The 12,286-nt window shown below is 37.8% G+C and overlaps 1 protein-coding gene across 2 annotated transcripts in view; it reads right to left on the bottom strand.

The window, feature by feature from the left end:
* Positions 1 to 9,657: 9,657 nt before the first annotated feature.
* Positions 9,658 to 12,286, bottom strand: part of ST6GAL1 (ST6 beta-galactoside alpha-2,6-sialyltransferase 1) — a 69,533-nt gene continuing 66,904 nt past the window's right edge. For both annotated transcript variants that reach the window (XM_088131745.1, XM_088131746.1), the window contains exon 6: positions 9,658 to 11,350. In XM_088131745.1, the coding sequence (XP_087987871.1) occupies positions 11,109 to 11,350 (242 nt within the window). In that variant the 3' untranslated portion in view covers positions 9,658 to 11,108. The remainder of the gene's footprint in view (positions 11,351 to 12,286) is intronic.

The following is a 12,286-nucleotide window of genomic DNA, read 5'->3' on the forward strand; positions in this document are numbered from 1 at the left end:
GGATATTAACAAGCATTTATTGAGAATGCAGTCTATCTTTGAAAGGCTGAGCACAATTCAAAATCTCATGAATGAAAGACTAAAAATGGCTTTTCTATTAATCTCATTACTTGACAAATATTACCCTTTTGTAGCAGCGCAGAATTTACAAGGGATGAATTTATTTCAATTGTTTGGAAAAATTAGAAGTGAAGCAAGGAGGCAGAAAAATTATTTGTATTTCCATAAAAAGTCAACAAAAGACATGGGTTACCTGGCAGAAAAAGGGAAATGTGAGCAGAAGCCATTGATTGCTCATCAGCACAATAAACCCATTGTTTGTCATTCCTGCAACAAGCCAGGGCCCATAGCTAGATTTTGTAAAAGCAGAGACAAAAAGGATTTTTCAAAAGGAAGGCATTCCAAGGAAAAATTAGCTCTGCATACAGTTTTCAGAGCAGAAAATGCTCTTGGAGCTAATTCTAATGAAGCCAAAAGTCAATGGATCTTAGATTCAGGTGCAAGCCAACATCTTTGTGGGAACAGAGATAACTTTAATGAACTGAATGAAGAGCCACAAGGGATCATTGCTCTTGCTGATGGGAATTCCATCTCAATAAGAGGAAAAGGCAAAATACCCTGAGATGTTTTAATGGAGAAAAATACAAAGACCTCATAGTGACAGATGCATATTATGTACTACAATTGACAACCAGTTTGCTGAGTGTGTGATCATTAAACAGAAAAGGTTTCAGTGTAATGTTTAAAGCCAATAGAACATGTAAAGTAACCAGTGATAGGCAGATTTATGTTAGACTTTGAGAAAAATGGAGTGCAGCAGGTGAACTGTGAACAGCCACCACCAGATGTCAGCCTCACCTGCCAACTGCAGCAGAGAAAGGAGGACATCAGCAACACCATATGGCACAGGCGGTTTGCACACAGGGACTTTGATGCAATTTTTAGAATGAAGAAGGAAAATATGGTAAGAGACCTTGAATTAAACAATTGCAAAAAATACCAGTCAAAGTGTGTAGTATGCATCAGAGGAAAGGCAACAAAGCCTGCCATACCCAAACAAAGGGAAAGGTTTAGTGGTGTAACTAAACCACTTGAACTTATCCAAACTGATTTATGTGGACCTCTTCAAACATCAGCAGGTGGAAACAAATACATAATATGTTTTATAGATGATTTTTCCAGGTATTGTGTAACCTACCTGATGAAGGAAAAGTCCCAAACTGGGGATATGCTGAAGACATACGTTGCTATGGTGAGGAATAAATTCAACCGGACCTCTCAAGCCCTTCAAAGCGACAAAGGCGGTGAGTTCATTTCTAACACCATGCAGACATACCTAACACAACTAGGCATAGTGTACAGATTAGTCACTCTTTACACACCAGAGAGTAATGGAATTGCAGAATGAAAGAACAGATCATTGATGGACATGGTAAAGTGTATGCTGTTAGAGGCAGATCTACCTGACAAATACTGGGCAGATGCTGTTATCACAGCTACATACTTGCAAAATAGATTGCCAACCAGAGACAATAAGGTAACCTCTTTTGAGCTTTGGCATGGGTGAAAACCAAGTGTCAAACATTTAAGAGTGTTTGGATCTAAGGCCTATGCCCACGTATCAAAAGAAAAGAGATCCAAACTAGACCTTAGAGCTGAAGAAGGGGTCATGATTGGCTATTCTCCAGGAAGCAAGGGATACAGAATCCTGAACCCAAAGATGGGAAGAGTAAGCATATGCAGAGTGGTATACTTTGATGTGTGGGAGAGAGGCTGCTGCACTCAGGTGGATAATGACTGTGGAGAAACCAGCAGCAGCATTTACCAGCCTGAGATGTTCAGCCTGACACCAGAAGACACAACCACACCAACCCAAAGGGAGATGGAAGTCCAGGAAGAGACTCCACCAGAGACAGATGATGAGGCCGAGGATGCAGAAGAGGGTGAACCACCAGTCGTTGCCCCTGAACCTGCTCTGAGAGGCTCATCACAACCTAGTGAAGGAGTTCCAGCTGACAGACTTACCTACCTCGCAAGGTTGTTGCTACCAAGCAAACCGGCATCATGGAATGAGGTGTTGCAAATGCCAGCAGATGAGGCAAATAAGTGGAAAGGGCAGCACGGGAGGAGCTAGATGCTCTATACGAAAACAAAACATGGACTTTAACTAAACTACCAAAAGGCAAGAAGGCCATAGGTCGTAAGTGGGTGTTCAAGGCAAAACAAGACGAGAATGGTGAAGTACAAAGGTACAAGACCAGATTGGTAGCAAAAGGCTACTCACAGAAATATGGACAGGACTATGATGAATGTTTTGCTCCTGTTGTGAAACACACCACAGTTAGAATGCTTCTAAGTCTAGCAGCATCCAGGAACATGGACGTCGAACACTTAGATGTTAAAACTGCATTTTTACATGGGGAGATAGAAGAACTTTACATGACACAGCCTCCAGGCGTTAGTAATCTCAATACCAAGCATCTCTTTTGCAAGCTTCAGAAGGGGATTTATGGCCTGAAGCAGGCAGCCAGAGCGTGGAACAAAAACTTAAACCAAATGACCAGGGTTTCATTCAAGGAAAAGCTGATCCCTGCTAGACACAAGACACAGAAATGGGAGGGATGTGTATATACTTTGTTATGTGGATGATTTAATGATTGGCCACAATAACAAGAGGGTGTTATTGTGGCAAATCATTTTGATGTTTCTCACGTGTAGAGTTTAAACTTGAGAATACAGTAATGTGATGTCATTCAATGCAACTTTTTAAGATACATGTCCTCTGGCTGGAAATTATTTAAAATTGGGAGTGATCTGTCTTGTCTGCAGTTAGTTCAAATCCTGTGCTTTACCCTGTTTTTGTCATGGTTTTTTGACATTAAAGGAGACAAAATATAGTCATGTGATAATTTCCATTAATTTCAGTTGCAGTTATAATAATAAGATTGATAAAAAATCTGCTGGGAGAACAAAAGATCTATCTTTACAGCATCTGTTTCTTATGATTACCAACTAGGTCTAAAAGAAACCCATAAACGGGACATGAAGACAGTGTGACTCCTACAGTTTGCTTTTTGTGACTGATATTTAAAGCATGCTTCTGATCTTGACTAGTAGTTACTAATAGCGGTATGTGAGCAAGTATTCTTTTTCCAAAACATTTGACTTGGTGGCCATTATTACATGATACGTAGACAGAGGTGCTTTGTCCATTTTTTACACTCCATCCATGAATAATTATCATTTTTAAAAATCTCTTTTTTTGGCTCCAGTTGTATCTGGAGATAATCATATTTCATTCATAGTGAGGATATCATATAAAAATAATATAAGAAAAAATAAGGGAAATAAAGAACATAGTGAAGCCTTTAGTAATATCTTCTGTGTGTGTGTGTGTCTGGGTATTTGTGCCTGAGTGTGGATTTTTTTTCCCTCTGCTTAATCAGGCAAATTTAAGGAGATTTGGAAAAATACTTACTGAGATGACAGTGCTTAGCATCCACCTAGCAGCATGTTTTGCAGCAGCAGTAGCAATAGTAAACACAACTCTGGGTAAGAAGCATTTCCTAGCATTAGAGCCTTCTCCAGAGAGCTGGTCTTTGCATAATGTGTCTGAAATAGGATAATTTGAGCCTGGTCATTTGTGCCTTGAGTGAAAACTCTGGGTTGATTTCTTCAATGGTCCATTTATTTGTTTTCTTGGCTGTCCACAGTATTCTCAGGAGTTGTTTCCAACACCAAAGTTCAAAAGCATCAATACTCTTCCTATCTTGCTTCTTCAAAGTCCAACTTTCACTTCCATAGAGTGTCACAGGGAATGGCTTGCATGATTCTGATCTTTGTAGGTATAGAGACATCATGGGATTTGAATATCTTTTCCAAGGCCTTCATGGCTGCTCTACCAAGTGCTAGTCTGCAGTGTATTTCTTGACTGCTTTTCCTTTACTGTTGATGGCTGATCCTAAAAGGCAGAAGCTATCCACCACTTCAGTATCTTCATTATCAGTTCTAAGACTGATTGTTCTACCTGTTGTTGTTAGTTTGGTCTTCTTTATATTTAATATTAGTCCCATTTTTTCACTGTGCTCCTTGACTTTTATTACTAGGACTTGCAGATCCTATGCAAGTTATATGCAAAAACTGAAATGTAGTTGCTAAGAGTTGCTAAGGCACTTGATAATAAATTCATGCCAAAATGAGGACTTTCATTTTATGATCATTACTAGTTTTTCTTCTAAACAAAGAGAGGCCAAAGTTCTCAATGCCCTTTTCATTCCCACCTGGGAAATAGACTGGATCACCATGTTGTCTGCATGTAGAAAGCCTGGAAAAATTGGCCTCCTACAGTAATACATGGGAGAGATGAGTCGATTATTGAATTGATGTACAACTTAAATACAAGTTGATGTACAACTTAAATAGAAGAAGGGCTAGATCATACTTCTGCCTCACATCTCTCTGGGGACTGCCAGCTCCAGACAGATGTCCTTAGTGAGAACATCCAACTCTCCAAGTAGGGTCAGAATGGAGGGACTGAATGAGTAGAAGCAGTGTTTTATTTACTGAGGATCCTCTTAGTTTTTCCCACAGCTTATTCCTTGGAATTAAATCTAAAGCAAATTTAAAATTGATAAAACTGCAAAAAGGGAACCTCTGCATACTAATACATATTTCAGGGAAAGAAGAATTGTAGACTGGTGCATATGTGTGTATGGGATACGGATGTACATAGAACAGCAAAAGTAATAAAAATTGGAGTGATGTTTGCTATAACTGGGTTCATGAACTCAAAGTAAAATGTGTTGTTGAGTATGAGAATAATTTATAGAAAATTGAAAACTGAAGTCGTGTGTGCATATAGTAATATTAATATTCCTTGAGAAACCAAAAGAAAAAAAGAGTGAAATTTGAGGGAAATACCTGAGCCAGGAAACTCAAATTGAGATCTGTCCGGTGATTAAAGCTTGTAGATACAAATTACTAGCATTATGTACAAGGTCCAATAATTGCTTGGTAATTTTCCTAAAATGAATGGAAAACCATCTCAATTAGATTTATAATAAATGGCAAAATATCCTAATTGTATTGTTGGAACTGTTTTGATTTTTCAAAATTTAAGATATTGATCATTATTTAAATAATATTGTGGGGTTGCATGTGGATTATTGGTTTAACTGTGTCAGCAGAGCACCCTTCAGGCTGCTGAGTGCTGTTGAGGGAAATTACTGTGGTTTGTTGGGTGTGTGTGTGTGTGTCTGTGGTGGTTAGATGGTTCCATGACCTAGAAGGTGGGGGTGGGGTGGAATTAGGAAGAGAGAAGTAGGCAGGCAATACCATCACGGTTATGACAGGCAGAGGAATATTTGCCATGAATCTGCAGAAAGGCCACTCACAAAGATGAAAGGGCCCATGGCTGAGATCACTTCTACTTTCTGGCCCTTAGTATTTACTTCTGATGCCAGGCCCCAGGATTCTGGTTGACCCTGGCTCTGGTTGCTGTTATTGAATGCCAGATCAGTGTTCAATAAGACTGCCCTCATCTATAGTTTGATTTTGGATGGGGCAGCTGACCTGGCATGTATAATGAAGACAGAAACATACTGAAGGAAAATCGGAGAGTAACATGTTACAAAAGCATGTAGCCATTTTTATGATTTTATGAACCATCTGCCCTAAGTTCAAAGTGAATTCAGCATGTAAGCAAGGCAGGAAACCACAAGGAGAAGCAAACAAAATCTGCCCAAGTTTCCGGTAAATGCAGCAGAGTGCAAGGAGGAAGTGACTGATTTGTGTGATTACCTGAGCTCACTCAGTAACAGGGCAATGTGTCTCTGAATCCACTCAGCAACAAGTCTGTGTATAAAATTAAATGAGGAAAAGAAAGAATTGAGTTGCTTCTATGTCCAGACCAGACTTTTCCCATTGCCCTAGCCAGGGTTTGGCCAACCTGATTGAGTGAGTGTACGTGGCCTAAAATGTGGGTCAGGCTAGTGATAACCAGGAAAAGCCCATGGTGTCATGGTAACCATAAAATTCTAAGTTTCCCCTGACTGCAGGGAGGGGAGGGTGAAATCTCCCAGAACTACTGTCATCAATGGTATCACTCTAAGGTTTCCCAGTCCCCTCTGAGCTTAGTTCCAATCCTTGCTATTGCAGAGATTTTGATTTCTCAGCAACATTCTAGTGATATGGGCTCTCCCAGCTGCAATGCTGGAGTGGATTGGCCTAACATGGACAATTAAGACTGTTAAAAGTTCCAGTAGATCTATTCCTGGCAGAAATTGCATAAATGTGAAGACCTAAGACTGGTAATATTGCACCTTCTCCATAAAATATTCTCTGACAAGATGAGGAGATGAAGGTGAAGGAAAAATGATAATATTGTTTGTACTTCTTTTTTCTAATAGGCTAATAGTTTTCATGGTTTATTTGCATGTTCAACATTTTTGCATGTTCATAATTTTTCTGTTTAGCACATTTTATTTTCTTCTGTAATACTTCTGTTTCTAATAAATTTAATTTAGGGCATTCAGCAGGGCATTCAGCAGGGCATTCAGCAGGGCATTCAGCAACCCTCCAGCAGTTGGCTGGAGCAGCAGAAGGCAATTTGATTGCTGTGTTGCAGCAGAGAAGATGAGATCTGTGTATCATTACTTTTCCAACTTCAGTTCCAGACTGTATTCCAGTTGGAGCACATCAACTCCACTCAGATGTGGAAACTGTACTTTCAGTTCCCTTATTAGTTGCTTTGCTTAGTAACTCACTGTGACATGTTTAATGGACATTTTTATGGCAAAATTGATTATTAATTCTGTAAAGGTAACCAGGGGCCTGTCAGATCAGATTTTTGGGAGGGGGATGAGTTTCAGTTTTTAAGACCAGATGAGTTTGACCAATTACATGTATGCTTATCCCTCAAGATTGATTACATCTAGTAGGAATGGACTGCACAGCTAGGTCCAGGCGGTTATAGATTAGTCCCTATGAAAAGGAATGGCCTAAAGATCTATAGGCCAGGGAATAGTAACTGATAAGATCTAGACACTCTTGGAAGAAACTGATTTCTTAGTTCCATTGTAATCAGGCTTTAGGTCAGGTTTTGAGATGTATTAAATATCTGGCTCCACTTTACCATCTGAGCACCAGTAAAAAACAAAATATATTAGGTGCACCTGAAGTTTTCTCATGCCTTTCCCCATAGGATATACCTTTAGATAAAAATTGTAGGTTACTCAGAAAATTCCTACAGCTTTATGTGAAAAGCATCTCAACCATTTATCTCCCAACATATGATACATCTAAAGCGTCCACATACTGTATACCAAACCATGTCATGGAATGATGTAAATAGTTTCTTACCCAGAAACTAATAATTCTAATTATTTCTAATAATTATTTTACCAGATAGAGTCCAGATTGGCAAACTAATTGTTTATCCAGGGTAGTATCCCAGCATCTTTCCTTGCTTAATAAAAACTGATAGCAGAATGTGATGTTCGTCACTTGATACTGTTGGTTTGAATTAGCAGGTTGTATGAATCCAGTCATTAAGAATGATCAGTCTTTATTCTTAGTTTGATTCTCCATCTTTTTATAAAAGTCTGAATGTAACTGGGAATTTATGCCCTGTAATCTACGACCATATGTATTTGAATTAATTGTTCTAATGGACGTTAAGTTCATTGCACAGTCAGTAGTGACAAAATCCCATGTCAAGCTTCTTTTATTTCTAGAGTATTTTGAGCATACAAGTTTTACAGTTAAGAGCCTACAATTCCAGAAAAAAAGGTTCATATTTAGAGAAAAGGTGTTAAAATGGCTAATAAAAATAGAAAAATGGGACTCCAACAAGACATATTGCTAGATAAATAAAAAAGCTCTGTCTTTCTTAAATTAGTGACCTCCAAATGTGCTAGTACTATAATTCGCAGAAATCAAGGCTATCATGGCCAGGTTAGGGAAGGCTGATGGTAAATTATGTAAATCACATGGGACATGTTTTCAAATCAATCCTCTAAGATGGTAAAGAAGTTACATAATCAAACATAGATAATATTAAGAGCCCATCATGTCTTTTTACTTTTTCATACTGATAGAATTGGAAAATGCAGTTTCCAATTCTAATTCCACTTCAACTAATGAACTGGCATGAAACAAATAGGAATAGAAACAATGACTTTACAAAATTTTTATTACAGATTTTACATCTTTGGGTCCTTCAGAGTTATTTCAAATTATTTTAAAGATCATTGTTAACAAATCAGACAAATCAGACAAATCAGACTTGAAAAAAATGCAAACATTTCTTAATAAAACAATTCTCTACATATAAAAGTGGTAAAGAAACACCCCTGAATGCAAAGCACTTCTTATTCCACGTGTTTTCATTCTGGAGCAAAAATGAAAATATTTAATATTGGCTGGGATTTGGATCTTAAGAGTAGTTTTTTTTTCATCCAAGTCTATTAAAAAATAGTACATTATTGAATGACATCACTGTCTTCATATGATTTTAGAAAACTTAACATTGTTCAGGTATGTAAAACTGGTTAAGCAGGAGTTATTATAGTAATGTTTCCTGTTTCAGCTGCTGTGGCTGGGTGGGGTGATTCACATGACACCATTTCATGTAGAAAGAATGTACAATGAAAGCTTGCTCCAATTATCCAAATTTTAGGTGGGGATGGCTATTTTGTCCAGCCCCCGCAGATATCTCTTCAGTATCTGGGGAACGTCTGTTATCTCCCCTTCATATTATTAACATACGTGGAAAACCAGACAATGATCTGCCTAAAGAAATTCAAATACATGTATCTGGATTAATGTAAGAGAAAAAAAATCCTTATCAGTGGTTGGTGCTTATCCAGTTGGTTTTATATACACAAGTAAATTAATTAGAAGTTGAAATGCAGATGTCACCTCCTACCAATTGCATCTGTATTCCTCAAAATCTTAAACTTTGTTATGTATAATTACATGCGGTACTTAAAGCTGATGATGAATTGGAATCTTATGAGGGACTCATTATTTCACGAACCACACAGTTTTTCAAATGGATGTTGCCTCCCTTTCATGGGCTACATTCTGGTAGCATATGTAAGGAAAGCCATGCCACCAAAATCCAGCTAGAATAAGGATGGCACAATAACCAGGTAAAAGATTGGCCAGTGTAGTTCTATGGCATGACTATAATGTTATCATTGTAATCATAATGTGTCAGAATACTCTTTTCTCCTGAAAAACATAAGATTAGCTGCACCGTCAACATTATATGAATACATTTGTTTTTCTTTTAACAGAACAGTTTTAAAGTTAAAGTAGCAAATTATTTCATAAATAATACCAAAAGTAGCCCTTTCATACCTATCATTGTGAAGATACTTGCACAAAGGCAGAATACCAAAGAACAGCCTAAGAAAGGCAAAAAAACCCCCTTTATAGCATATTTTAAACAGTGGCATGGTGAACAGATACAACGTAATCCTGTTGAAAAATTCATTGGGTGTCCAGGATGGATGAAAATGCTTCTCTTTTGATAAAAGGAGGTGTGATCATTTTGAAGTATCAATTATGGATGCAAAAAGCACTGCAGGTGTAATTATACCAACAACAATGTTCCTCTCAGTTATAGGCCCTGAAATAGTGGTTGGAGGAGAGTTTTTAGATCTACAGCTTTTCCATTCATCAGATAGGACTCAGGATAGCCTCTCATGCCAGTGTTTTCCTCACTGAAATTAAGAGGATGCAGAACAGGGGAAATAATCCGTGGAAAACCATGCATGACAAAAACGGCACCCCTGCCAACATTTCAGTTTGGAAAGTGACTTACAAGTTGTCACAACACATTATAATCTAAGCTGTTTAGTTCTTTCAGATGAATTAGCCAAAATTAAACAGCTTGGTGCATGTGCTCAGAGGAACTACTGTATTGGGTATATATGACTGTGTATGTGAATATGCATAAGTGAAAAATAGCATCATTCCTGTCTAAGGTTACAGTATTAGTTGAGTTTTGGTCTCTTTCAACACTAATTCTATGAAAACACCTGTATTATGAAAATTATCCAGACTATCATATTGTGGAAAAAGTCTTTAGCTGCAATACATACTCTGGAAACAAACATTAAAAAAGCAATTATTGTAGCATACTTTTCATGGCTCCATCTTTAATTACATGTAGAGAAGATGGATCCAGTTAGGTTTGTATAGATTGCTTCCCAATTTTTAATACTGGGTTTATTTTAGTAATATTGGAAGTATCTTGGCATATCAGGCATTCAACAGAATTTGGCACCATTTATAGTATCTGCAACATCTAATTTGGAGCAGCATTTTTCAACTTCTCCAGAATTGGTCCTACAGAATGGGACAATCACTTCAGTAGTAAATGCTGATGGCTAGCAGCAGCAAGATGTTGGAAAGTGGCATACCCTATGCCTGCTACACTACTCTGCTACCTTTAAGAGCACTGGAGGACTAACTTTTGGATAAAGTATGGAAAGAAAAGCCATCTTGTTCTTTACTTTGGATTGCAAAATGTCTTGATAAAGCCTTGAGCTCATTGCCGGGAGCCATGGCCTTACAAACGGCTCTCTAAATCCATATATTCTTGCTCACAATATTGTCCTCTTGGATCATATCCTGATATTGGCATCTGAACAGTCCAGAACAGACACAAGTCTGATAACAAGGCACAGAAACCCTGGTTCCTCCATCACTGGATTGTTTCTAAAATGTGGAAGCCTCATCTAGAAGCTTTCGGTGTCTGCTCTGAAGCAATAACTGCCCATTCATTTTCTTTTTAATTCAGTCACAAAAATTAGACACAAGCCAATGAATTTCTGAGAATCAGAGTTATCATTGTATTTCTGTAATCATGTTGGGTAATTACATTCTCGGCACTCATCTGGGAAACACATTCTGCTGAATGTGATGTATGTCTCTGGCACATGTTGCAGTCCTGAATTAAGGCAAATTGAATGGAAGAAATGCTCATTGTTAATAACCTGTTAATTTCTTGACAGGTCCCTTCAACCCTTACTTTCAAAAATTAAAGTGCCTTGTGATTCAAGACAGGCTTCCAAACCCAGAATATGGGTTTCACACTCCTAACATTGTGCCTTCCTTAAGCCTGGTAAAGTCACTTTCCCATAATTGTAAATATCTTCATCTGTGCCTTGATTAAGGTGCTTCACCATATTTTTTTCAAAGAGCAGTGGGTGGTAGGCACCCAGTGTGCAAGCTTGATCAAAGAATTTCTGGTAATAATGGCAAATGTCTGTTTGCCTCTTAGAGGGGAGAAACTCATAAACATCCACTTCATCACAAAAGTTCATCATAAGAACAATGCCTAGAGAAGAGAAAAAGAGATAATTTTTCAGGCATGGTAAAGAAACAATTTAACAGAAAATATATTAATAATAACACAAAGCAAAACAAAGAAAAGAAAGAACTCTTCTTTTGCCCAGAAATTCTAATGATAGAAAACTTAAAGGATTCCATACCATTTTTTTCCTAACTTGGTGTCCACCAGATGTGTAAGATTATAAGTGCTGGTAACACATTTAAAAATATCAATCTAGTCCAATCTTATTTAATCCAATCTGTCAGAGAGTGAATATTCACAAGGGCCATTTCAGAAACTCTAAGTGGTGAAATCATTCTCTCTTGATCTTCACATCAGCCAGATCATAAATCTGAGATTTTTCCAGAATGCACTTAACAACAGGCTGTAACAACAAAAAAAAACCCCACTTTCCTTTTGGAATGAAAAAGCAGGCTGGGACATAAACTAATTTGGAAGGTAGTTCTCCCGTCTGTTCTGCAGCAGGAGTCAAACTGGTGTGATGTTTAAAGTTGATTCTATTTTGTTGCTAAATATGTGCATGAAGATTAAACAGCATTTGTTATGTTATGTTAGTTTTGTGCAGAATGCTGTTATCTTCCGTGTGTGTGTGTGTGTGTGTGTGTGTATCGGCATGCTGGCTGGGGAATTCTGGGAGTTGAAGTCCATCTTAAACTTGCAGAGGTTGAGGTATGCAAAATTGAGTTCCTTAATTTTTGGAAAAGATCAGAATCATGCAAGTGATGGTATTCCCTGTGACACTCTATGGAAGCAAAAGTTGGACTTTGAAGAAACAGGATAGGAAGAGTATTGACACTTTTGAACTTTAGTTTTGGAGAAGAATCCTGGGAATATTGTGGAAAGCCAAAAATAAAAACAAAACAATGGATCTTTGAACAAATCAACCCAGCGTTCTCATTTAAGGCACAAAGGCTCAAATTA

This window comes from Python bivittatus, unplaced genomic scaffold (assembly GCF_059951505.1).
Source record: "Python bivittatus isolate LINGU-HERP-01145 unplaced genomic scaffold, Pbiv_v1 ctg000980_np1212, whole genome shotgun sequence".
Lineage (NCBI taxonomy): Eukaryota > Metazoa > Chordata > Lepidosauria > Squamata > Pythonidae > Python > Python bivittatus.